The 24,632-nt window shown below is 33.5% G+C and overlaps 1 protein-coding gene across 6 annotated transcripts in view; it reads right to left on the bottom strand.

The window, feature by feature from the left end:
* Positions 1 to 24,632, bottom strand: part of LOC106461615 (heterogeneous nuclear ribonucleoprotein U-like protein 1) — a 121,000-nt gene that overhangs the window by 91,172 nt on the left and 5,196 nt on the right. For 5 of the 6 annotated variants that reach the window (XM_013921454.2, XM_022388619.1, XM_022388620.1 and 2 more), the window contains exons 2-4: positions 17,846 to 17,940; positions 15,411 to 15,482; positions 14,420 to 14,803 (exon numbers count right to left, since the gene is read on the bottom strand). In XM_013921454.2, coding sequence (XP_013776908.1) covers positions 14,420 to 14,803; positions 15,411 to 15,482; positions 17,846 to 17,940 — 551 coding nt within the window. The remainder of the gene's footprint in view (positions 1 to 14,419; positions 14,804 to 15,410; positions 15,483 to 17,845; positions 17,941 to 24,632) is intronic. The other variant, XM_022388622.1, reaches the window with a different exon arrangement.

Genomic DNA, 24,632 nt, shown 5'->3' with positions numbered 1-24,632 from the left:
GGCGTTGTTAGTTATAGAAAAAAAAAGTAGTAAAGTATGATTTTTAGAAAATACTTTCTTTAGCATTATTTCAAAGTTTCTTTTCCGTCCTGTTTATTAACATGAAAAACAAAACATAATTATTAGTTTGAGTTAAAACGTAAATAGATGTAATATACGAAAACTACTGTATATAAACATAATTCCATTGTCATGCAATAATTAAATCTCAGTGTTTGTCTAAAGCCATTTATGATAATTTTAGTATCCTCAGAAATGTACTACAAAACTGTGTGTACAAGAAATCAAGTTGTAAGTAATGTTAAATGAAAAGATAGTGCTCTGAAAAAACTTTCTAAGAAAAGGTAATGGGTTAGATGCTTTAGTAGTCAGATTTTGAGTATACACCATGTGTACCCATCAAATAATTGTTTGTTTTAAATTAATAATAATATTCATGTCTGTTTCCTACATAATGAAGGTGAACTGTTTTCTAGAAATACTTTGAAAGTTTGAATAAAATATATTAAATCCTTTATAAGTTTGTTATTTTTTGTTAGTTATAAAACTTCTTAGCACAAAGTGTGCTGTTCAAAGATAAATAAAAGTTATGAATTAAGCAATATTAACACTTGGGAACGTTTCTGGCTGAGCATGGTTGATATGACTACTGGTGTTTACATGTAAGATCAAATAAATATCTTTTGTATTCACATTTATGTATGAAACTACTGTTTTTCTAGTTGTTGTTGTTTTTTTCACTTTATAACTGATTTCAAAAGAACATTTATGAGCCAGAGCAGTAAAATAACTTTTGTACGTAGTCAAAACTTATATAAAAGTCTACGTAATGTGTGAATTCACAATAAATTAGAGGTTATATTATTGAGCACGAAATGCTTTAATAATTGTTGACAAGACAGTAAACTATTAATGAAAGTTTACCATAAAACAATGATATACATAATATATAATAATATTTCATAAATTTTAGCAACAAACATCCAGTCTAGGAATTTAAGATCGCTTGGCCCTCGCGCTGAACATTCACTTCTAAAATCTGTTTCTAGAAACAAATACATTTGGTAAACTACATGTCAGTTTGGAATTATTCGAAACACGTGGACCTAAAATTATAATAAATTACAATTTCAAATGACTAAAGCAACATTTGGTAATGTACATAAGACTGTCAAATACTAAAGTAACATTTAGTAATGTACATAAAACTGTCGAGTGCTAAAATAACATTTGGTAGTCTACTTAAGACTGTCAAATACTAAAGTAACATTTGGTAATGTACATAAAATTGTCAAATGCTAAAGTAACATTTGGTAATGTACATAAAATTGTCGAGTGCTAAAATAACATTTGGTAGTCTACTTAAGACTGTCAAATACTAAAGTAATATTTGGTAATGTACATAAAATTGTCGAGTGCTAAAATAACATTTGGTAGTCTACTTAAGACAGTCAAATACTAAAGTAACATTTGGTAATGTACATAAGACTGTCGAGTGCTAAAGTAACATGGTAATGCACATATGACTGTCGAGTGCTAAAGTAACATATGGTAATGTACATAAGACTGTCGAGTGCTAAAGTAACATGGTAATGCACATATGACTGTCGAGTGCTAAAGTAACATATGGTAATGTACATAAGACTGTCAAATACTAAAGTAACATTTGGTAATGTACATAAGACTGTCGAGTGCTAAAGTAACATGGTAATGCACATATGACTGTCGAGTGCTAAAGTAACATATGGTAAGGAACATAAAATTGTCGAATGCTAAAGTAACATATGGTAATCTTTATACGACTGTCGAGTTTCTGTTAATATTTTCTGTACATTATCCTTTCTTTAAAAGGTCAAGTTATGAAAATATTGTACCTCTTGATGTCAAATAACGCTATTTTCTTTAAAGAAAGCCGAACCACAGAAAATAGATTACTTATTATATTAGTCTTTTCAAAGGCATGATAATTCTACTACAACATTATCTAGTTATAAATTAAAAGTCCTGTGATTACACTTTTTAAAATTATATTACAAAACTAGAATGGAATAACGTACAATATAAAACAATAGAACACTAGTCCACTGATGTTTGATTTATATCAAAAGCTCCTTGATCTTTTTTAGTTCAATGTTTAAAATCTGAGAATGTGGATTTTTGTGCGAGTTCAGGTTTAACAGGGAATTACTAAAAAGAATGCAATGGCGAGAGCCATGAAAGATAATACTCTTAAAGTACATTATGCCACATATTACCCTAAAGTAAGAATACTTCATAACACATACTATCCTAAAGTAAGAATACTTTATAACACATACTATCTTAAAGTAACTTTACGTAATATTTTATGCAACATCTTACCATAAAATAGGTTAACGTAATACATCTTGCCACCAATTATTTTAAGGTTTGTCTGTAGCTTGCTGAATTTCGCGCAGAGCTACACGATGACTACCTACACTAGCCGTTTCTAATTTAGAAGTGAAAGACTAATGGCAAGGCAGCAAGTCAACACCACTCACCGCCAACTCTTGGACTACTCTAATCGAAAAATTGGATTGTCTATCATATTATAATTCCTCCTTGGCTGAAAGAGCAAGCATGTTCGGTGACGGGAATCGAGCCCACAACCCACAGACTGAAAGTCGAGCTCCCTAGCCAAAAGGCCATGACAGACGTTGTCTGCAGAAAACAAAAATTTAAAATTCGATTAATTGTTTCAACGGTTAGCCCATAATGATATAAGTTCGTAAGAAGACTACCTGAACAGTTCTGAAAACACTACCTAACATCCTTACACAGTGCGCATTTCAATATACTGGGGAAAAAACAATCATTTTAGTTTCAGAAGCAACATTAAACTTGTGTTAATTTGCTTTATTTCGGTATGAGAATATCTTATAATTTTTGTAACTTTTTAACATTTATCTATATAACGGAATCACTGAAAACAGTCAGTAGTAATAACAGTCCTTTAAACAAACACTAGTACCAGTCCGATAGAAGTCACTTGTGAGAAGACTCTAGAAACTTTTTCAAAAAATATTAGTAGCCATCCTTTAGAAGCTTATGAGACATTAGAAACAGTTAGTTAGAGTGAAACTAGTAACATTCTGTTAGACATTAATAGCAACAGTCACTTAGAAAACACCATTAACAGTCCTTCGGGACATACCAGTAATGAATTTAGAAGATACCGGTACAATCTTTCGGAAGACATCAGCAACAAATTTAGGATATACCAGTAATAATCCTTCAGAAGACACCAGTAACAAATTAGGAGATAATAGAAACAATCCTTCTGCAGACATTAGTAACAAATTAGAAGATAATAGAAACAATCCTTCTGCAGACATTAGTAATAAATTAGGAGATAATTGAAACAATCTCTCTGCAGACATTAGTAACAAATTATGAGATAATTAAACAATCCTTCTGCAGACATTAGTAATAAATTAGGAGATGATAAAACAATCCTTCTGCAGACATTAGTAATAAATTATGATATAATATAAACAATCCTTCTGCAGACATTAGTAATAAATTAGGAGATAATTGAAACAATCCTTCTGCAGACATTAGTAATAAATTAGAAGATAATAGAAACAATCCTTCTCTAGACATGAGTAATAAATTAGGAAATAATAGAAACAATAGGACACTAGCAACAATCCCTCAGAAGACATTGGTAACAGGTTATTAAGAAGGCAATATAGTTATAGTTCTGTAGAAGCCTCAAGTAACAGTTCGTAAAATGATCTAGTTTAGTTACGGTTCCTTAAAAGACTGTATAATAACCGTAATTAACACACTAAAAGTATGTAATTGTGATAACGGTAATTAGCGATAACAGATTTTACAAATAACAATAACCCGTTTACCTATTCTTGCAATTTCCACCTGTAATACAGAATAACTTCCATCTTTGACCTGAACATTTCAACACCTAATTCTTCTTCTGTTCAAAGGGAAGATTTTGGAGACTGTAAAATGGCACAACATTCGATCAGATCGTGAAGGTTCATTATTCTTTGATTTATTTTCAGAAAGCTCATTATTCTTTGATTTATTTTCCTCTGTTCGCCATGACGTTGTGAAAGAAGATAAGCCTGCCACAATTGTTGGTTTTGTTTTTCATCAGATTATTGGAAACGTGATCTAAGGACGGAAACGGCATTTGTAAGAAGATAACATTTTTATTTATATTGAGGGTTAATCGCACTTTATGAGAACATCTCATGCTGCCCTCCGAACTATTTCGTCTATCATCGATCATGCTCAGCCTGATCGCCATGAATACGCACAGTTTACGAACATTACAATTTTCGTTGTAACAAATTTCTGCGAAGTGCGAGGTCATTCTTAGATTACAGAACTTGCCAAACTTACCACAGACCCTTAATTGTTCGTGGATATCGGCTACAAATGTTCCCGGGAGTTAAATCAAGGGACTTGACTGGTATACGGTCGAATAAGATTGCGTTGATTCCAATTTCTTCTGCCTTCTTTCTCGTGAAAACAGATACTGATTGGAAGGCATGACTGGGAGTTTCTGAGCTTTTGGTTTGTTAGTCTTCATCAGCTTATTTTCTTTGTTTAAAATATTCTAAACAATATTAAATAAACTCTGATGTGTAACTTCTTCCGCATTCACAAAAAGCTATAAAATCTCCCTTCTTGGGTTCTACACTGTTTAACAATCTCACTCTATGAACATCCTTATTATGTAACATAAGCTTTATTGCACGGTCAAATGAAATTCATTGAGGCGTGCAACGGAATTAGAGTATGCAAATCGTTTTTATAAAATACGAACGATCCTCTGTATATTTTGCTTGATGCAATATTATCTGCCTTAGCTTTTACGTTCTCCGTTTCACCACCCACTGTGAAGGAGTTGTCACGTTTATCTACCTCGTTTCGTTAGGTCCCCCGATGTGACTTTGCTGTAAAACACACACACACACTCGTTTCGTTAGATTAAAACTATACAGATTCTATAATATGTATTAAGTCATTCTGCAAACGATTATTAAGAATGCAAGAAAAAACAAATAAATAAATCAGATTTGCACACTACAATATTCCCAACCATCTGTATTGTGTCTATTAGTGTCAGTCCGGTCACAATATGAATGTTCATTCTAAAGACAGGCAACTTGGTTACTATGGCACCGCCTTCTACATTTATAACAATACATTAATCCAATTCTAAGTGCTGATAGTCAGTGACAATGCCCACTATGTCAAGTTTAAAGGAAGGTTGCTAGCCGACAGTACCGATCCCCAGGTCTCAGACTACTCTTCTTAGAACGAATAGCCGGATTTGGAAGTTAATTTTACATTTACACCTACAGCCCAAAGTGCAGAATGCGTTTTTTCAGCCATAGGCCATCGTATTCATGGGTATGAGCAGGCTAATCTCTAGGCCAGTATTGCAGTTAATCCCACTAATTATCGCTGAAGTCTTCTATGTATTTTAAGCAGCAAATGAATTACTTTACCTGATACTTTACATTGAGTGTCATAACAGGCATAAACATAAAATTAAGTAATATTATGCAATATGCGAGTGGTATAAAAGCAAGTCCATAATTTAATTACCAGGTTATTTCGATTCAGTAGAAATCTGAACATCTCCCAGAAAACAGCTGACATCTTCGGCTACTTATGAATCTTCATCAGCCCACTGAAAAAATTTTCGAAGATCAAGCAAGAAAAAAGCGACTTAGCTCATCCTGGTTTCTAGCTGACTGTCACAATCTCTCATTAACCAGCAGTGATAACTTTATAAACTTTACCACTGTGCTGTACAGATGTTTCCAGCATTCTGGAGATGAAAAATAAAGAATAACAATACTATAACATAAAGTGTTTAAATGTTATTGAATCTCACTTGTTGGTCGTATTATAATCAAATTATAATATATATATCGCATTACCGTTATCGGTCCAGGTTGTCAACTTATTGTCATAACGGATAATGTCTGTGGTAATAGCACCCAAATGCGTTGGGGATATACCATCTATTAGACAAAATCCAAACGCTGATGTCAATCTAGTCAGCCGTCATGGAAAATCATAAAAAAATCAATCAAATAAGGGTACGAAGCTGAGTGCGTACACCCACAACGTCTCAACTTCTATTGCCTTTCACTGTCTATAGCCACTTGTGGGAAGGCAGTTACCCTTAAATTTCTTAAAGAAATGAAGCCACCCTAATATTTCTACTAACTCTCAACCTCCACCCTTACACAAAAGGTATTAAATAAAACTATAAAATATTTAATAAAAATAAATAGAACTATAAGATATTAAATAGAACTATACCCTACATTAAAAGTTCTTCTATAGTTCTTATTCCCAACCATGGGAGGAGGTTGGGAGTAAAAGCTACAAAAGAAGAGCATCAACAGAGGAGAATAGATAGAGAAGAGAGGATAATAATACAAATAGAGAAAGAAGAAAATGAGAGAAAATAGAGACTAGAATGACAGAGAATAAGAGTGCACAAACTGAGATCACAAAGTTTACCCAACAGAAAGACGAAGGACCCAAGAATAACAAATGAAGTCAGGGCTGATCGACCCTAGCTTCCCAAATTTGATGAACAAAAAGCCAACATGGATGCTTTCCTGAAGAGATGTGAAAGATTCGCTCACAGTCAGAACTGGAACAAAGGGGACTTGGCATTCTGTTTCAGCCCAGTTTTAACACGGAAAAGGCCTACAAGTGTATGCAGGCATGACATCAGAAGATGTCATGAACTATGAGAAGTTAAAAGTAGTGTTGCTGAAAAGCCATGAACTTACCAAAGAATATTTCCACCAGAAGTTCAGTGAAGTTAAACCTGTATTTCACGTTGTGACTTATCTATGGTGATACTACAGAAGAATGGACTGACATGGCCAAGTGTGAAAATAGTTTTTAAGAAATAGCAGATCTACTAATACGTGAACAGTTCATGATCACATGCTCAACTGACTTGTCACTGTTCTTAAAGGAAAGAGCACCAAAAAATGTGGACAAGATGACCAAGCTGGCAGAACAGTATATGGAAGCCCATGGAGAGAGTATAGCAGGTAAGTCCAAGAATAAGCAGTTAAGCAGGGTGGCTGACCAGAAGCAAGATGCCACCAAAGGTGACAAGAAGTCAACAGACAAAATGGAAAAGAGATGCTATGCTTGTCATAAAATGGGGCACACTGCTAGTGAGTGCAAGTCTGTCACCAACAAACAGCAGCAGAAATCTCAACATAAAGCAGCAGGAGCTACCCGCAAAGATGGTGCTGGCAAGAACCAAGGAAAGAGTGAATATCACCATGGGTGCTGCTACTAAAAGAAACAGAAGAAGGCAACTTGTCAGATTCACCACAAGAAGGAAATGCTATAATCATGATTAAAAAGTGCATGATTGATGGTCAGCTCAAGTTGGTGAATGGGTCAACATTGCCAATGGTGATAAGAGAACGTGACAAACATAGAGATGCCAACGAACCACAAGATACTAGGTGCAGCAGTAAGAACCAGTCTAGTATCTGATGACCAGATGATATGCATGGTACATCTGCGTGGGTGTGTGTTGACTAACGGGACAGTGAGAAAGTTCCCCCTAGCAGGAATAAAGGTGGACACTCCATACTACATGAAAGACCTTCAGGCCATCTACAACTTGATGGTTGGCAATATACCAAGCAGTTTGGAGGAACAAGACAGAAAGAAGACCAATGAGGCGCCAGCAATCACCACTAGAGCTCAAGAAAATAAAAGCAGGCAAGACATCAAGACCCTGCAAGTTTCGAAGTGTGTCATCCTAAATGTAGGTCTATGAATAGTGAAGAAAGCACTTTCACAGTAGAAATTTGGGACAGTGTCTGGGATAAATTCGAGCACAAGACCAAGGGAAAAGGAACCTACAGAAAAGGGGACTGTAAGGAAGTGCTGTAAGTACCAGATCTATTAAGGCAGTTCTACTGTGGAAGTTAAACAGTTCATAGTACCAACAGAATACCAGACTCAAGTGAAGAAGCTGGCTCACAAGTCAATTGTGGTAGGACACCTAGGAGCAAAGAAGTTGGCATACAGAATCACCACCAACTTCCATTGGCTGGGTTTCATTGGAGGTGTGACTAGATTCTGGAAGTCATGTGACATCTGCTGAAGAACAATACCTAGAGGGAAGGTAGCCAACATGCCACTGGGTGAGATGACTCATATAAAAGACGTTCAGCAGAGTAGTCGATTATGCAACATGTTACTCAGAAGTCACAGCATTACCAAATATATATTCAAAGGGAGTAGAAGAAACCCTCCTGGAAGTATTCTGCAGAGTAGGTTTCCCAAAAGAAGTCTTGAATAACAGGGTGACACACTTTACTTCATAACTAATGCAAGAGGTGTGCAGACTCATCAGCACCGGGCAACTCTTTACCACCCAGTACAACCCCAGATGTAATGGACTTTGTGAAAGTATGCTGAAGAAGATGTGCCAAGAGAGACTATGTGATTGATACAGGAACCTGCAGGCAGTAATATTTGCTTACCGAGAAGTCCCACAAGCAAGTACAGGATTTTTACCTTTTGAGTCATTGTACAAAAGAATAGTATGAAGTCTGATGCAGATATTGAGAGAGCTGTGGACAGAAAAAACACTCACTAGTACATTTTAGGCCTCAGAAACTGACTGGAGGAGATTTGTCAACTCGCTCGAGAGAGCTTGTATGTAGCTCAAGGCAATCAGAAGCACTTGTGTGACAAAAAGGCCAAGGATCGACATTTCAAGGTTGGACAGATCTTGGTTCTGCTACCTACAGTAGAAATGATCTTTTGAGATGCAGAAAGTGGTCAACAGAATGAATTATATGGTTAAAGTGAGCAGGAAGACAAAGATCTACCACATCAATCTGTTGAAGAGTTACTTTGAGAGGAAAGATGACCTAAAGTTGCTGCTATTGAGGCACAAATGGACATGGTAGGTATAGCTGTCACAGACACAGAACCATAAAACAGTGACTTTATCATGGAAGAAGAAGACCTAAGACCACTGGGTGGAGATGAGACGTACAAAGATGTCAACATCAGAAAAGAACTGACTGGCAAGCAGAAGAAAGTTACAAGATATACTGTGCCAGTATGCAGACATCTTCACAGATAGACCAGGCAAGAGACTTGTGCAGCACAAGATCAAGGCCATGAACAGGGATCCAATGAAGGTGAAGCCCTACCAGATACCCTATGCAATGAGAGACCTGATCAACCAAGAAGTTGAGGCAATGTTAGAAGCTGGAATCATCAAGCCTTTGAATTCAGCATACTGTTCACCAGTGGTAATCACGAAGAAGAGGGATGGCTCAAACCTCTTTTGCATAGACTTCTGAAAACTGAACCTCGTTACAAAGTTCGACTCTGAACCTACGGGTAACCCAGAGGCTATTATGGTGAAACTAGACAGGTCAAAGTTCTTTTCCAATGTCGACCTCAATAAAGATTATTGGCAGAGTCTAAAGAAGAGATACTCTTTGTGGCCATTTGGGTTAGTCAACTCAGCAGCAACATTCAACCGTATGATGAGGAAGATGATGCACAAAACCACCAACATCGAGCATCATGTGGAAAACATTCTGACCCACACAGCCAATGGGAAGACCACCTGAAGAAACTCAGATAGCTGTTTGGATAAGTAAAGACAGCAGGTCTCACTGTTACTTTGGTTATTCTGTGCTGGAGTTTGTTGGATACAAAATAGGTGACCAACAGATAGTCATGAAAAAGGAGTAACTGACCAGTATACAAGATGCACCAGCTCCAACAACCAAGCAGCAAGTTATATCCTTCCTGGGGTTAGCGGGATACTACAGGTAGTTCCTCCCACATTACACTGATGTTGCTGCACCACTGACTGATCTGACCAAGAAAGGTCTACCCAGCAAGATGAAGTGGAAACAACCACAGCAGATGGCATTCCATAATTTAAAGAATATGCTGTGAAGTTTGCCAGACTTCAATAAACCATTCATTGTTCAGGCAGATGCTTCAGACATTGGAATTGAAGCAGTACTCCTACAAGAGCATGAAGGCAAACTGTTTCCAGTAATGTACATGAGTAAAAAGAACTACTTTGTGATAAAAAGAGTCTGGCCATCCAGAAGTTCCAGAAATACCTCTAATGGAAATATTTCTTCACCCAGATGGACCATCACCTACTTGCATACATCCAGAGTAGCAAAATCGACAGTGTGAAGATCATGAGGAGGGTGCTGTATCTCCAGAACTGTTATTTGTGCATTGAGGTCTTTGTATATAATTATAAAAAAAATATTGCAAATACTTTTCTTGAAGAGGGGCTTAATGTTAGATATACATGACTGTTCATTTTAAGTTTAATATGAGAGTATTATTTAGCTTATACAGTGCAAACGTTAAAGTAAGTTATTTTTAGAAGCGACAGTTATGGCATATTTGCTTAACTAACTGTTTACGAATCATTTCTTGTGTAGTTCAATTGTTGTGAATTGACATCATGTTACTCAAACCTTCTAAATTTTTCTCATTACTTTAATCGAGTATTGTTCCATCATACAGTATCTAGTAGTGTATAAAGTTCCAGATTGCTGTCAAGAGGGCATATTTACACTATACATACATGTCAAAAAGAGAGATAGAAATAGACTAAGTGATCGTGAGTTTAGCTATAAAGAGTGCATAATGGCGACTTTTAAAATGTAATAATCACAGATTATATTGTAATAACAGAGAAAATGAACCAGAGTAGAAACAAATAATTTGTCTTTTCAATTGGGTTTTAAAGTAACTGAATTAGCCTGTGTGGACTTTTGACAAAAGAGAGAATTATTAAAAGCTCTGGATTCAACTGTGTGATTAACTGTTTAGCGAATATTTATATACACATTTGACTTGTTTTAATATAGTGTTTTAAAACAAGTGGACTGTGTACTGTTTGTTCATTGTTGAAATTTATTGCCAAAGAGTCACAGACACTCATAACAACATCACATCTCTTATGTATTTATAACTACATAAATCAACTTTCAATGAAAAATATTTCAACTTTTAAATAGGTCAAGGACATTCCTAGCACTTCATACAGTATAGCTGAATAGGTCTTGATACAAAATACCCAGTTGATTTTGCTGTAGGCTTGTGAAACAATAATATGAATAATAATAAAATGAATAAATGAGCACATTTTGATTTTGTCTAACAATCATGAAAACACTTATTTTGCACTCAACGTTTGGGTGGTCTTAAATATTGATAAGGAAGGTTTTGAGTGTTGTTTCAAGAGTAAGTGGAGAGATCAGTATGAGGGAGAACATAGAAGCATCCTTCGAAAGCATACAAAAAACACCCTAGTGAGGGAATCCTTTAATAAGAGGATTATACATGGGAGACTACACCACTTCTGTAACAGGTATACTCTTCATCTAGATGTGGAAGAGGTGCAACAGGTATACTCTTCATCTAGAAGTGGAAGAGGTGCAACAGGTCCATGCAGAAAATTGTGAGGAACACATCCAAATGGGAGAGAAAACAGTTGGACAGTGATCCTTACCACAAGATATTATAATTTAAATCTCCCTGATAAACAGAATGTGGGTAAAATAAGGGATGTGCTCCAAGGTGTAGAGTGGCTAGGGCATGATGGACAGTACATGGCAAGTCAACTGCATACAAAGCTTGACCACCGGGAACTGACATCCATGCAGGGGTAGGAAAGAGAATCATAATGTCTTCACCTCAAGTTCATCCCACCACCAATCTGTGAACAGAGCACATGTGAAAAGAGTGAAATATATATATATACCACTGAAATCAAACAGACCATAACCATCTCAAACACAGTAAGATTCTCAGAATAAAGACATTGAGGGTTAGCGCAAGAGGAAGAAGCAAAGCAACCAACTAGTGCACCAACCGTGACCCACAACAATGGATTAGTGCATTCAAGGCGAATTGAATGAGGGAACAGGGACACCCAGAACATGTGTGTGTGTGTGGACTTTTGATGATTGGTTAAGCTCTGAATCCAAAACTAAACTGCTGGGAATAGACATCCTTGCAGGGGTAGAATGAGAGATCCCAATCAAAGAAGTGAACTGCATTTAAGCCAGCACACTGCAGGTGTGAGTACATCATGTCAACTGGTTCAGCTCTAAATCAAAAACTCAATTTTGAACTTGGCTCATCAGACTTACTCCTGATGAGTCATTCCTTAAAGAGTGTAAAGAGCAGATGTTAAAAACCAATAAGTATTTCCCGATGTTTTATAGTAAATTGCTCATTCTTATTATGGCTAGATTTTTTAAGAAGACAGTAAATAGACAGCTATATAATGTTCATTATTTCATTTGTTTTTCTGGGAAATACTTCCAAACTGAACATTGCTGTCATGTTGCTTTTTTTCATCATAATCTATTGGCCTCTCCATAAATCTGGAAGGTGAAAGAATTCTTGTGAATGATTAATCTCTACTAGTGTCTGCAGTCATACAGAATGTTTTTAAATATGTTGTTGAAGCTTCTTCTGTTAAAAAGGTAAGGCTGCATGCAGTGTATTGGTTTGTGTAGACCTTTAAACTTCAGGCCACCCTTTCTTTTATCTTGCTAAAAATATTTTTTATATTCTTTACAAACCTGTTGATTCTTATTTTGTTTCTGCTATAGCAATTTTGCCACAAAGATCTTTCTCTATTGACATAATTTTACAATCTAATTTTTAAACAGCTATATGCACTCATAAGAATAGCATCAACAAATATATTTTATTCTTCTGACGAAACATACATGAGCCAATGCCAATGTTATGAGAAATGATACAAATCCTAGTTATAAAACCTTGTATAATAGCAGCTGGGCAATTAACTCACTTAGCTGTGAATAATGATTAGTTTCGTGTAAAACAATCTTTTTATCAAAATTAGTGTTTCCGTACCTTCCAACTATCAAATAATTCAATTACTGCCATTATTTTCAGTATTATTTTTGGTTACTTTAAGTTTGTTCAACTTAATAAATTAGTGTCAGGACTCATAAAAATAATCAACTAATCAAAATTATTGTTTCTGATTATTACTATTTTCAGTTATTCCAACTACCAAAGTCTCATACAAGAATAATTCATAAGTTGAATGTAACCAATTAATGAACCTGAGAATTAACTGATCAGCAAATTCCACTAATTGCCCATTTCTATGTATAACTGACTTAGAGCAACCTATTTGCAAAATCTCATACATGAACTTTAAACAAATAAATAATGCATCAACTATTAAAACTTATAAGTACAGTAGTGGCAAAAAAATAAATAGGATACCAGTTTTAATCATATTATATTCATATGGACAGAGGCCATAAGACCTTCCTAAAAACTTTATTTACTGCAGATGTAAATTAAGCACCTCCTTTGGGCAAAGAAATACAAGGACTACATGTTGGACCACTGGAAAAATTAAAGTTTGAAATTTTCTGCAGTGTTACAATTAAAAACAATGCATTAAAATAACTTAAATTTCTCAATCAGGACAAGAAAGTATTGTCAACTGAGACATAAGAAGCACGATCTTTTATTTACTATTTCTATTTTAAGGAAATATAGAGGATCCCCATTTCCTGACTTATTTCAAGACAAAATATAAGCACATAATATTTCAAAGTGTGTTCATTTACGAACATTATAAAAGTCATGTAAATGTTTCAATTGATGTTTTTTCATGTGATATTCAATGATGAGCTCCACTCTGAATTATCTAGAGCTTGATCAGCATATGTGAAAAAATTGAAAGGGTGGTTTGGTCACATTTTTCCTTCTATGGAAGAAAAGAGCTTTGCTTCACATGTGACACTAAGAATAATGCTAAATATATACCTAATCTTGGAAAAAACTGCTCATCTCTGATGCTAGGTGGCATGGAAGGAGTAAATGAATATTCCAAAAAGAGTTAACCCCTATGATATCTAAAAAGCTGTGAAACGATCTTTGCAACAAAAATTGATAGATGTGCTAGACTGCCCTGGTAATTCACCAGATATAAACCCGACAGAAAAATTACAGGCCATACTTAAAGCTCGAATCATACATTATACAAGAAAGCTTTTCAATTGAATTACTGACTGTTGTAATCAACAACCAGAAATTTTGAAAACTTGCAAATCCGTTGGAGAATCAATACCCAATCATATTAGCTCTGCAATAAAAGCCACAGGAAGGCATAAAAAATACTAAAATCAATTTTTTTTTAAACGGTTCAGTTATTACTTTCCTAAATATCCTCATTCCTTCAATATCAATATTGTAAAATTAACACTGCTAGTTTCCCATTTATTTTGACCACTACTGTTGATAAAATAAAAATGGCAATCAACTTTTCAAGTTCATCAACAAAAGTTTTACATCACATTACCTTTTCTTCATGTCTTTCTGTGTCCACCTGTGAAGTTGACTTGCATTTCTCTTGTTCACTGTCTGATTGTGAAACTAACTCATTTTTTGTTAGTTCACTGTCTGATTGTGAAACTAACTCATTTTTTGTTAGTTCACTGTCTGATTGTGAAACTAACTCATTTTTTGTTAGTTCACTGTCTGATTGTGAAACTAACTCATTTTTTGTTAGTTCACTATCTGATTGTGAAACTAACTCATTTTTTGTTAGTTCACTATCTGACTGTAAAGCTAACTCATTTTTTGTTAGTTCACTATCTGACTGTAAAGTTAACTCGTTATTTGTTTTTTCGTTATCTGGTTGTAAAGATGACTGGTTATTTGTTAGTTCTGACTGCTGATCCACCTACATGTAAATCATGCAAGAAAACTATGTCATTCAAATAAAAAATGTTGCAGTATTTTGCTACAGTTGTCCAATTTGCACACAAAAAAAACATACTTATGTTTGGTAAATTTTGCATAAAACAAAACTTTGCATATTTAATAACAAATGATACTTTTTGCAATTAAAAGTTTTACATGCTCAATCATTGCATAAACGAAAGAAAAACTAACTGCCACATGCTTCTTTATAAATACAAGCATTAAAGAACAAAATAACAGCAATTACAATCCTTCTTTTGATGGAATAAAGCTAATTAATATTTAAAAATGATTCATAGTGGTTGGATGACAATTTTTGTCAGAATTTACTATCTGAAGAAGGCAATACTAAAGATACTGAAGGAACTAGCTTAGTGAAAACAGACACCAAAATTCCAAACTGCTGTCCCTTGTCAAGTAATTAATTTAAGTAATTCAATGTTATAAGTCCTCAGACACACAGAAAATTCTGAGTTAGCAAATGCAAGGTACTTGGATTTTATCAAGTTGCTAATCTGCATTAGTTTCAGGTATTTCATTAACAAGCACAAATATAAACTCAACATTCAAATGTACAGAATTCTTACATTTTGTGGAGTTGTCTCACTTTCTGTTTCTAGTGTGGTTTCTGTTAATGTCTGCTGAGTCACTTCCTCCACCTAAAATTTTCCAAACAAGTCAACTAGTTTATCAACCAAAACACAATATGTCTAGCTGTTATTTTAAGGTTAACTTTTACATATGTATACAAGCTCAAGTACCTATCAACTGATGGGGAATGTTTAAACTTAATCAAAACAATGCAAGTTTAACAGCAATCATATATTTTAAAGTAATAACTTGAACACAAACTTTATCTCAAAAATTTTAAATCATAACAAAGCTTCTTCATAAGCAACATTTCAGTTTGCTTTCCATCTACCAACAAATAATGATTTTGAGGTGATCTCACCATTGAACACCCTACATCTCACTGACCATGAGAAAAACATGGTTGTTTGAGAAACAATTCAGGAACTTTCATACTCTGACCTTGAATCCCTTTAGAATATTCAACACTGTCTAAAGCATCAACCTGCCAAGATTGTTTGAGATTGACTCAATAGGCTAGGAGTAATTAACAAACAGGCTTTACAAAATAGAAATAAAGTTACGTTAAATTTGACCTCCTTAGGACATTCCCCATGGTCCATAGTATTTTCATACAGATTTTGGTTGAGATTGGCCCAATAGGCTCGGAGGAGTTAGGGTGCAAACAAACATATATTTCATCTTTGTATATAGATAGATATAACATTCCTATATGAAACCTTTGCTACAGAAACCGTTTGTGTGTGTGTACACTTGAGATAGGGCTGAGGTGGAAGAACAGAACACTATGGTTTCAAGCAAAATTTGGGCAACCAAGGAAAATAAATTATTCAAATTCCTCATTATTCATGCATTTTCTGAATATCTTTTTTGAAATCTATATCATGAACATGTAATTAAAATGAGTGAGTAAGTCATATGAAAATGTTAGTTGCTAGCCTGTTCTATACAACTTTCAAGTTTTTAATTTCTGTACATGACACAAACAAAAACCACTTCATGTATATAATAGTAAGGAGAAAATTATAATTCAAAGCAGAGTTTTAGTTAAAACTGGTTACCCCAGGAACCTTCTTCATAACGGTTATAATAAAACATTTTTTTTATATTCCTGCATAGGTTGCAGAATACTCTTTGCCTTACTCTTTACTGTTATCAAACTTTAAAATGATTATTATAGATACAAAAAAAAGATTATCAACAAATTTTAGTTTAAGATGTAAAGTGCCAAAAATTTTTTCCTGTTTTTCACCTTTTAGTTTTTGCTTCTTTTGACTAACATGAATGTTTATCTGTAGTTCGTTCAATCTACCTACCCATACAAATGAAGCAATAAAGCTACAACATATTGCATTTTTCTTCTAGCTAAAATTTGAAATGTTAATGATTACACATAAAATATACAGGAAATAATAATAATCTATATTTCAAAACTGCAAACAGTATAAAAAAAAGAGTACGTTTCATTTCCAAATAATATATAAATTTTTACTTCTCTCAAAAGAACTTTGATATAAAAAAAAAAGTTTCCCTTAGGTTACTAAACTCATTTTGCCATTGAAAATGAGCAAGATCCAGAATTTCTAATTGGTGATTACACTAGCAATATTCCACACACTGTGCAAATTAACTTGAAATTTAAAACTGTCATTATAATAAAAATACTAGGGGATAAACTTTGGCTTTGTATACAACGTATGTACTAAAAGTATTTGACTACTGATACAGTTTCACCAAAACAAAAAGAAAGAAATTGGATACAGACATGACTAAAATCTTCAACTTACCATATATGAAGCATGTGTTGTGCCATATGAGCCAAAGCCCAAAGATCTTCACATACACAGCATTATTAAGTGAAATACTATATACATGAAACTGGGATGTTTTAAATAGATAAATCCTTTATATAATGCTGTTTTTATGCAGATGGACATGAATGAAAGAAAAACATACTAAGCAGAATATGGAGTTTTTGTGATTAGATTTAAAGTAGTGTAAAACTTGGAATGATTATAAATGAAATATATCTCTGTGTACAACGTTTTTTGTATCAACACATTGTCTTTCTGGATAATTCCTATCTTTGACTGAGATCTTGAGACTTTTTCCTTGATCAACCTCCTGATAAAGGGACATTATAAAATAGTGAATAAGTGTCTAAACTGCATTTGTAATTCATTTGAAACCTGAAATTATATTCTTCCATACAATGTGTTAGCTGTAGAGCATCAAAAATGAATGAAGTTGTGGCAGTGACTATTAAGGCTAATTACTGTATATTATATAGCAGGTAAACTTGTGCTTCACAGTTTCTGAATTCTTTTCCAACTGGTCTTCATATTAAAATCATGTTGAACTAAAAGAAATATGAAAAGTTGTCTTATTAGGCAGCTAATTTACATTTATATTTGCAAAAATATTTACATACTTGTTCCTTAGCTTCACTTTCATTCAACTCCTCCCCCGTATTCTCTGTTGTCAAATTGTCAAGTGATGTATCTCCATCTGTTGATATCTCATCACCTGGAAATAAAATACAAAACAAAAATATCATACTGAAAACTTTGTTTTAAATTGGAAAAAACAAGTATTAGTTTATACTCAGATTAATCACTCAAGATACATTTTAATTGCTTTGAAATGAAAACTCATCTGAAAATTACATCTCAACAATTTATGATAATCCACAACTTACTGCTTCTGGTCAGCAAAACTTCAAACTTAAACTGGTAAATGAGCAACACATGCTTTCTATACTCTTTCCCCAATTTTTGAAAGGTATAACTGACAACAAACAATATATAGTTCTGTACTATACACGTGATAGTTTCATGAACTATATAACAGTCATGTTAGAAAGGGCTAAGCACACCACAGTCAATTTACAATCACACCTCACGACATGCCCATGCTATGATCAAGAGTATCACAAGAAAATATTTTTTCATTCAAGTTTTCTTATTTAACCAAATAAGTTTCTAATTTTTACATTTTAGTTATTTCTATAACAAATAAAAAACCATTAAAAAAAAGAAATTCAGTACTTATATCTTGACACTTTTTGCCATCAGCAGAAGAAGCATTAAAGGTCTACTTTTCCATAACAATGTTGGTGGTCCAAAATATTAATAATTTCTATTTCAAATATTTATTTACCCCAATTCCCTATCAAAGATCAAAATAATCACTATAACCTACCTGACCACCCTATCTGTTCCATTGACTGTCCTTTACTCCCCTAATTATTCATCAACAAATGTTATAGGGTAAAATTTGTTACTTGATAGAACCTGCTCATTACAATTAAATTCACTGTACTAGATGTATTGTAATATTGTTTCTAACTTTGTGAAAGACTTTTAAGCCACTGTATCCATCACATGTAAAAACTTAAGTTCCTCTAATTCTGTCATTTCAAGCAGTTTATATTTCTTGGTCTCTGTTTAAGATAGCCTCCAATTTCTCCACCAAACTGCAAACTCTATATACAAATTGCACATCTTCATTACTAGCTTCCTTAAAATCACATTCAAATCTTGAGTTTTCAAATAAAACCCACTCTTTACACTTATATCCTACAAGTGTTATAAACTCTTTATCATTGTAGTTTGGAAATGAACAATCAACACCAAAAAAAGTAATTACTGATAACACTGTTAAGCCTAACACTACAGGGTTAAAACTAAAATGTTACACTATTTCTCTCTTTATCTTCATAGTAAAGTAATAAAGTTAATCTTTCAAATATAGAAGTAGGTGGTTTTGGTGATTTTTAAATAATGAAAATAAAAAATTCACACACCACTGGATTCCAGAGTCACAAATTAGTAGATTTACACTGCAAGTTCAATTATGTAGTTTATGATTAACCCTTTCGAGACAGGTCACAGGTAAAAGGCCATGTCATCTCGTTTGTTGACTCGCAATCAAAATTTTATTGAAATACTATTTCATGAATTTATATCAATAAGTTTGGTATCAAACTGCAGATTATAATTCAAATTTTAGAACTATACATTACTCAATTTGTTAATTTAAAAGTAAATATTAAAAAACTCAGATAAACATTGATTTTTATGTGTCACATGGTATGTTGAATGCAGCACTGGTTCAAATTAGATGTTTGTGATGTCTAAATACAAAGTCTATAGTTTCTTACAAAGTAGGAGATTACCAATATTGAGAAGCTAGAATATAAAATAAGAACCTCCTATCTTTTCTATTTGCTGAGTTATCACTTATGTACTGAATCAAGCACAGTGGCCCTGCCCACCTCTTTCCATTTTTGGAAACACTTTTTCATATACAGTTACTTCTGTCTATGCCATGTGAATAACCAATGGGAAAACTCAGAATGTCCCCCTAGTGGCTTTCTAAGCCATTTTCACATACTACGACGCCATCATGTTCTTTCGATACAAATCTTCATGCTGGTAAAGTGAGTCTTTAGTCTGCTTGAAATTTCATAATTTTTAGACCCAAATACAGCTTAATTGCTAAGCTTGATTATTTATAGTGGAATTCTATGGTATTGATGTAGTAATTTATGATTTTTTTAGTTATTCAACTGTATATACAAAACCTAAAAAAAATTAATTTCATTTCACATCCTCCATGTGCAAGATTTTATAAAGCTGGTTTATTAGATCACTGGACTCATACATAGTTTTAATTAACAGGTATTAGGTTTTGGTTTCTAACCTGGTTTATTAGATCACTGGATTCATACATAGTTTTAATTAACAGGTATTAGGTTTTGGTTTCTAACCTGGTTTATTAGATCACTGGATTCATACATAGTTTTAAATAACAAGTATTAGGTTTTGGTTTCTAACCTGGTTTATTAGATCACTGAATTCATACATAGTTTTAAATAACAAGTATTAGGTTTTGGTTTCTAACCTGGTTTATTAGATCACTGAATTCATACATAGTTTTAAACAACAAGTATTAGGTTTTGGTTTCTAACCTGGTTTATTAGATCACTGAATTCATACATAGTTTTAAATAACAAGTATTAGGTTTTGGTTTCTAACCTGGTTTATTAGATCACTGAATTGATATGTAGTTTTAAATAACCAGTGTTGCTTGGTACACCATGCTTGTATTATAGTGTTTACAAGAACAATAAAACAGTTTGAATTTGGCAGTGTACAAATGTCAGTGATATATTTTGTAGCTTGTAAATATTTAACTAGTTTATTCTTACCATGCAGGTGAGAATGCCATACTAATGTAAGAAAAGTTTGTTTTTTTTGTAACTAAAAATCATACTTTGAGTTCATATTTGTTATTTTAAGTACTGTAGTTGAACTTTATTTTTACAATGAAAAAGCAACACACACACAACATTTGTAAGACACTAAAAAGAAATTTTTGAGAATTCACAATCACAGAACAGTGGCAAGTAAAAACTTTTCAATAAAAATGTACAGGTTTCTTGAACTTTGGGTTAATAGTTCAAACAAACGAGGGAACTTCAAATTTTGTTTTGTTTTCTCACATTATTTCATTACAGTCTTATGATACATATCAGCTTATCACCCCTGGTTTGAAACTGGAAAGTCTGATTATTTGGTAATAAAGAACTATTAAGTTTAAATGCAGAGTAACCAAGTTATTTAAGTGTATACATTTGTTAGATTTGATTGAAAACCATATTTATAAACCAGTACCTAGGTAATCGAGCATCTCCAAAAGTAAAAACAAAAGTGATTGAGTTGATGTTCAAGTGGAGTGTGGAATTAAAGCAAGAACCTAAAATATTTGAAGCGTACCAGATGCTAAAAAGACAAGGAGTTGTAACTGAAGACCCTGTTCACATAATACAGGTTAGTTTAAATTTGTTGCTCATTTATAAAACCATGAAAATAATCTTTACTTGGTAATGTTTTCTTATTATAATTATTTCCTACCATTATTTTTTCATGTATATGTACGTCTGTCTTATTTAGGTTCAGCCTGCATGTTCATCTAGTCTATTATTATAAAATTATCTTTATCAGTTTGGTATGTTTAACTTTCTCTGATGGTCTCTTAAAGTACAGGTTAAAACAAACTACAGAGGGTTGAGTATGTTATATTAAAATTATTTTGAATATTCAAGTCAGTCACAGCCAGTCTAAAATCACTGTGTTATGATATGTATCAAAACTATATTCGGACATTGTTTAGCATAGTGTGATGTCACTGAAAATTGATTGCTTTTGGGAAAAGAATGTCACAATGTTTTCTGATGCAATATATTCGTACACTTAGATCATAGAGATTTTTTTCAGATTGAGGATTTAATATTTCTAAGCTGAGGATATTCCTCATACTGAATAGCATTTGGTAACAAAAGCATATGGGTCAACTTGGGGAATCGGGACCATCCATAAAAAGATATGAGTAACAACTTATACTCAGCTGTTGTAATCAAAGTGTGGTGTCTTATGATAGGTGAGAATCTTTGAATGCAGAAGTTCGTCAAAAGCTGTCTGAAGTTCCAGGCAATAGTATGCAACATATGTTTAAGAAGGATGTCTCTCTGGAAAAGCACGTCTTGTTCAATCACTGCATACCTGTAGCAGTTGGAGAATAAAATGGGTGTTAATGCTATTCCATATAAAGATGTACCAGTCAAATCACTTGATGTAGCACATGTGGATCTCTGTGTAATAAAGATGTACCAGTCAAATCACTTGATGCAGCACATGTGGATCTCTGTGTAATTGGACTTAAAACATGCACTAGAAAACTGTTGTCCTCGTACGTTTGATAGGTTATGATCTTATGGAAAGCAGCAGGGAGGAGGGGCTGTGCTTTGGACATGACAGCCTTTCAGTAGAGTGTTTTGGAATGTAGATTATACTGCAGAGCTGTTGTTAAGATGTACAATTATCAGATAAATCATGGCTAGATGTGGTGACACCGAGTGTAACAGTATTGTGAGACTCCAAAGTTGTTTTAATATAAAGTACTTAACATCTGGAATATTCATGTGTTTGTGAGAGAATGAACTGTAATAATATATTGTTGTCAGTATTTGCTTATTTCTGTTTTTTGTATCTAAGAACAACAAAAGCCATAACCACTCTGGTATAGTGTGTAAGATTAGTGGGAAAAGTTCTTTGTACTTTAAAGGTTAAAAAAAGGACATTAGATATTAAAGTTTTTCAACAGTAATACTAGTGTTAAACCAAACTTTGTACTTTAAAGGCTAAAAAAAGACATTAAATATTAAAGTTTTTCAACAGTAACTTTGTTATTAGATCAGTTGACAGAAACACTAGTGTTAAACCAAACTTTGTACTTTAAAGGCTAAAAAAAGACATTAAATATTAAAGTTTTCAACAGTAACTTTGTTATTAGATCAGTTGACAGAAACACTAGTGTTAAACCAAACTTTGTACTTTAAAGGATAAAAAAAGACATTAAATATTAAAGTTTTTCAACAGTAACTTTGTTATTAGATCAGTTGACAGGAACACTAGTGTTAAACCAAATAACAATTTTCTTGACAGTAACACTAATGTTAAACCAAATGACAGTTTTCTTGACAGTGACACTAGTGTTAAACCAAATGACAGTTTTCTTGACAGTGACACTAGTGTTAAACCAAATAAGTTTTCTTGACAGTAATATATGAACTTGCGAGTGAAGTTTAGAAGAATGTTATATGTTAACCACACTACATTTGTCATATCCAGTGCCTACAAGTATGTTAATATAATTCTGATAGAAATACTTGTCAAATGAAAATAATACTAGAGGTGCAGTGTTATATGAATAGTGGACTTTGTATAATATTTTTTTCATGAACTAAATGTGCTCAAAATATCTTAAATATTTATTGAAGATCATTCTCGCATGTGTTCTATTCTAGTGTATTTCTGTGAAAAAAATCAAAACTTGTTAGTGCTCTTTTAAAATATACTTTTTTTTTCAGCATTTCGAACCACCTCCAGCACCGAGAGCAAAAACTGCATTTTTTGAAGATGAGGAAACATCAGAGGTAAATTGTGCTTTTAAAAAAATAATAACTGTAGCTTCAAGAAATACCTTTTTCTACGTGGTATTGATATAGGTTTTAAGGTTTCAAAAGCTTGAAATAGGTTGTTAAAAATTGATTTATTTAAGATAATTTTTGAAAATATTTGAAACTATATTTATAGCTTTACATAATTTTTGGGATTCACAGATGTTACAGAAGTTACTGAGGAGTCGTAACCCACAAGATCTGCAAGCCGCTAACAGGTTAATAAAGAATATGGTGAAAGATGCAAGTATCTGACTTTTCTAATTTCAATGGGATTCATGACCCTTTTTCAAGTTTTGAGAATATTTATAACTTGTATAATTATGTTCTGATAATATTAATGTCATTGTAGGAAATATATTAGTGCTTAAAACTGTGTCAATTTGTAGGTGTGAAATGTCTAACAATATGTTCAAAATAGTTTAGAGAAAAAATTTGTATTGGTTCTATCCAGTGAACAGTTAGTATGTGTGGATGATTGTTAGACACCAAATCACCTTTATCGCCAAGTAGTTGTCTGTCGTTAGTGTGTTTTGGGGTCAGGGTCAAGTACATTCAAGTATAGCTGAGACGAGTGTGATTTTTGTAGCTTTGTATCCTAAGTGTGACAATGGTAATATCCCATACATTGGTGATGGCTGTTGTAGTTATTGATATCAGTTAAATTCAGGTATATTTTTCTTGCCTTCCTATAGCACGATGTGTTATCTCTGTCATTTGTGTTGTGTCTTGTCTCATTGGGTGCATCAATAAGTGTTGTATTAAGCTCTTTAATTAATTTTTTTTTGGTTTTGTTCTTTATTTCTATCTATACCAGTGTAGGGCTTTATATGTTTTGTAAACACCAAACTTTATGTGGATCCATGGCTGTTGGCCACAGGGTCTCTAATAACATATGAGTCATGACTAGTGGCCACAGGGTCTCTAATAACACATGAGTCATGACTAGTGGCCAAAGGGTCTCTAATAACATACAAATCATGACTAGTGGCCAAAGGGTCCCTAATAACACATGAGTCATGACTAGTGGCTAAAGGGTCTCTAATAACATATGAGTCATGACTAGTGGCCAAAGGGTCCCTAATAACACATGAATCATGACTAGTGGCCAAAGGGTCCCTAATAATACATGAATCATGACTAGTGGCCAAAGGGTCCCTAATAATACATGAATCATGACTAGTGGCCAAAGGGT

This window comes from Limulus polyphemus, unplaced genomic scaffold, assembly GCF_000517525.1.
Source record: "Limulus polyphemus unplaced genomic scaffold, Limulus_polyphemus-2.1.2 Scaffold998, whole genome shotgun sequence".
NCBI lineage: Eukaryota > Metazoa > Arthropoda > Merostomata > Xiphosura > Limulidae > Limulus > Limulus polyphemus.
This window is presented reverse-complemented; position numbering and strand designations above follow the sequence as displayed.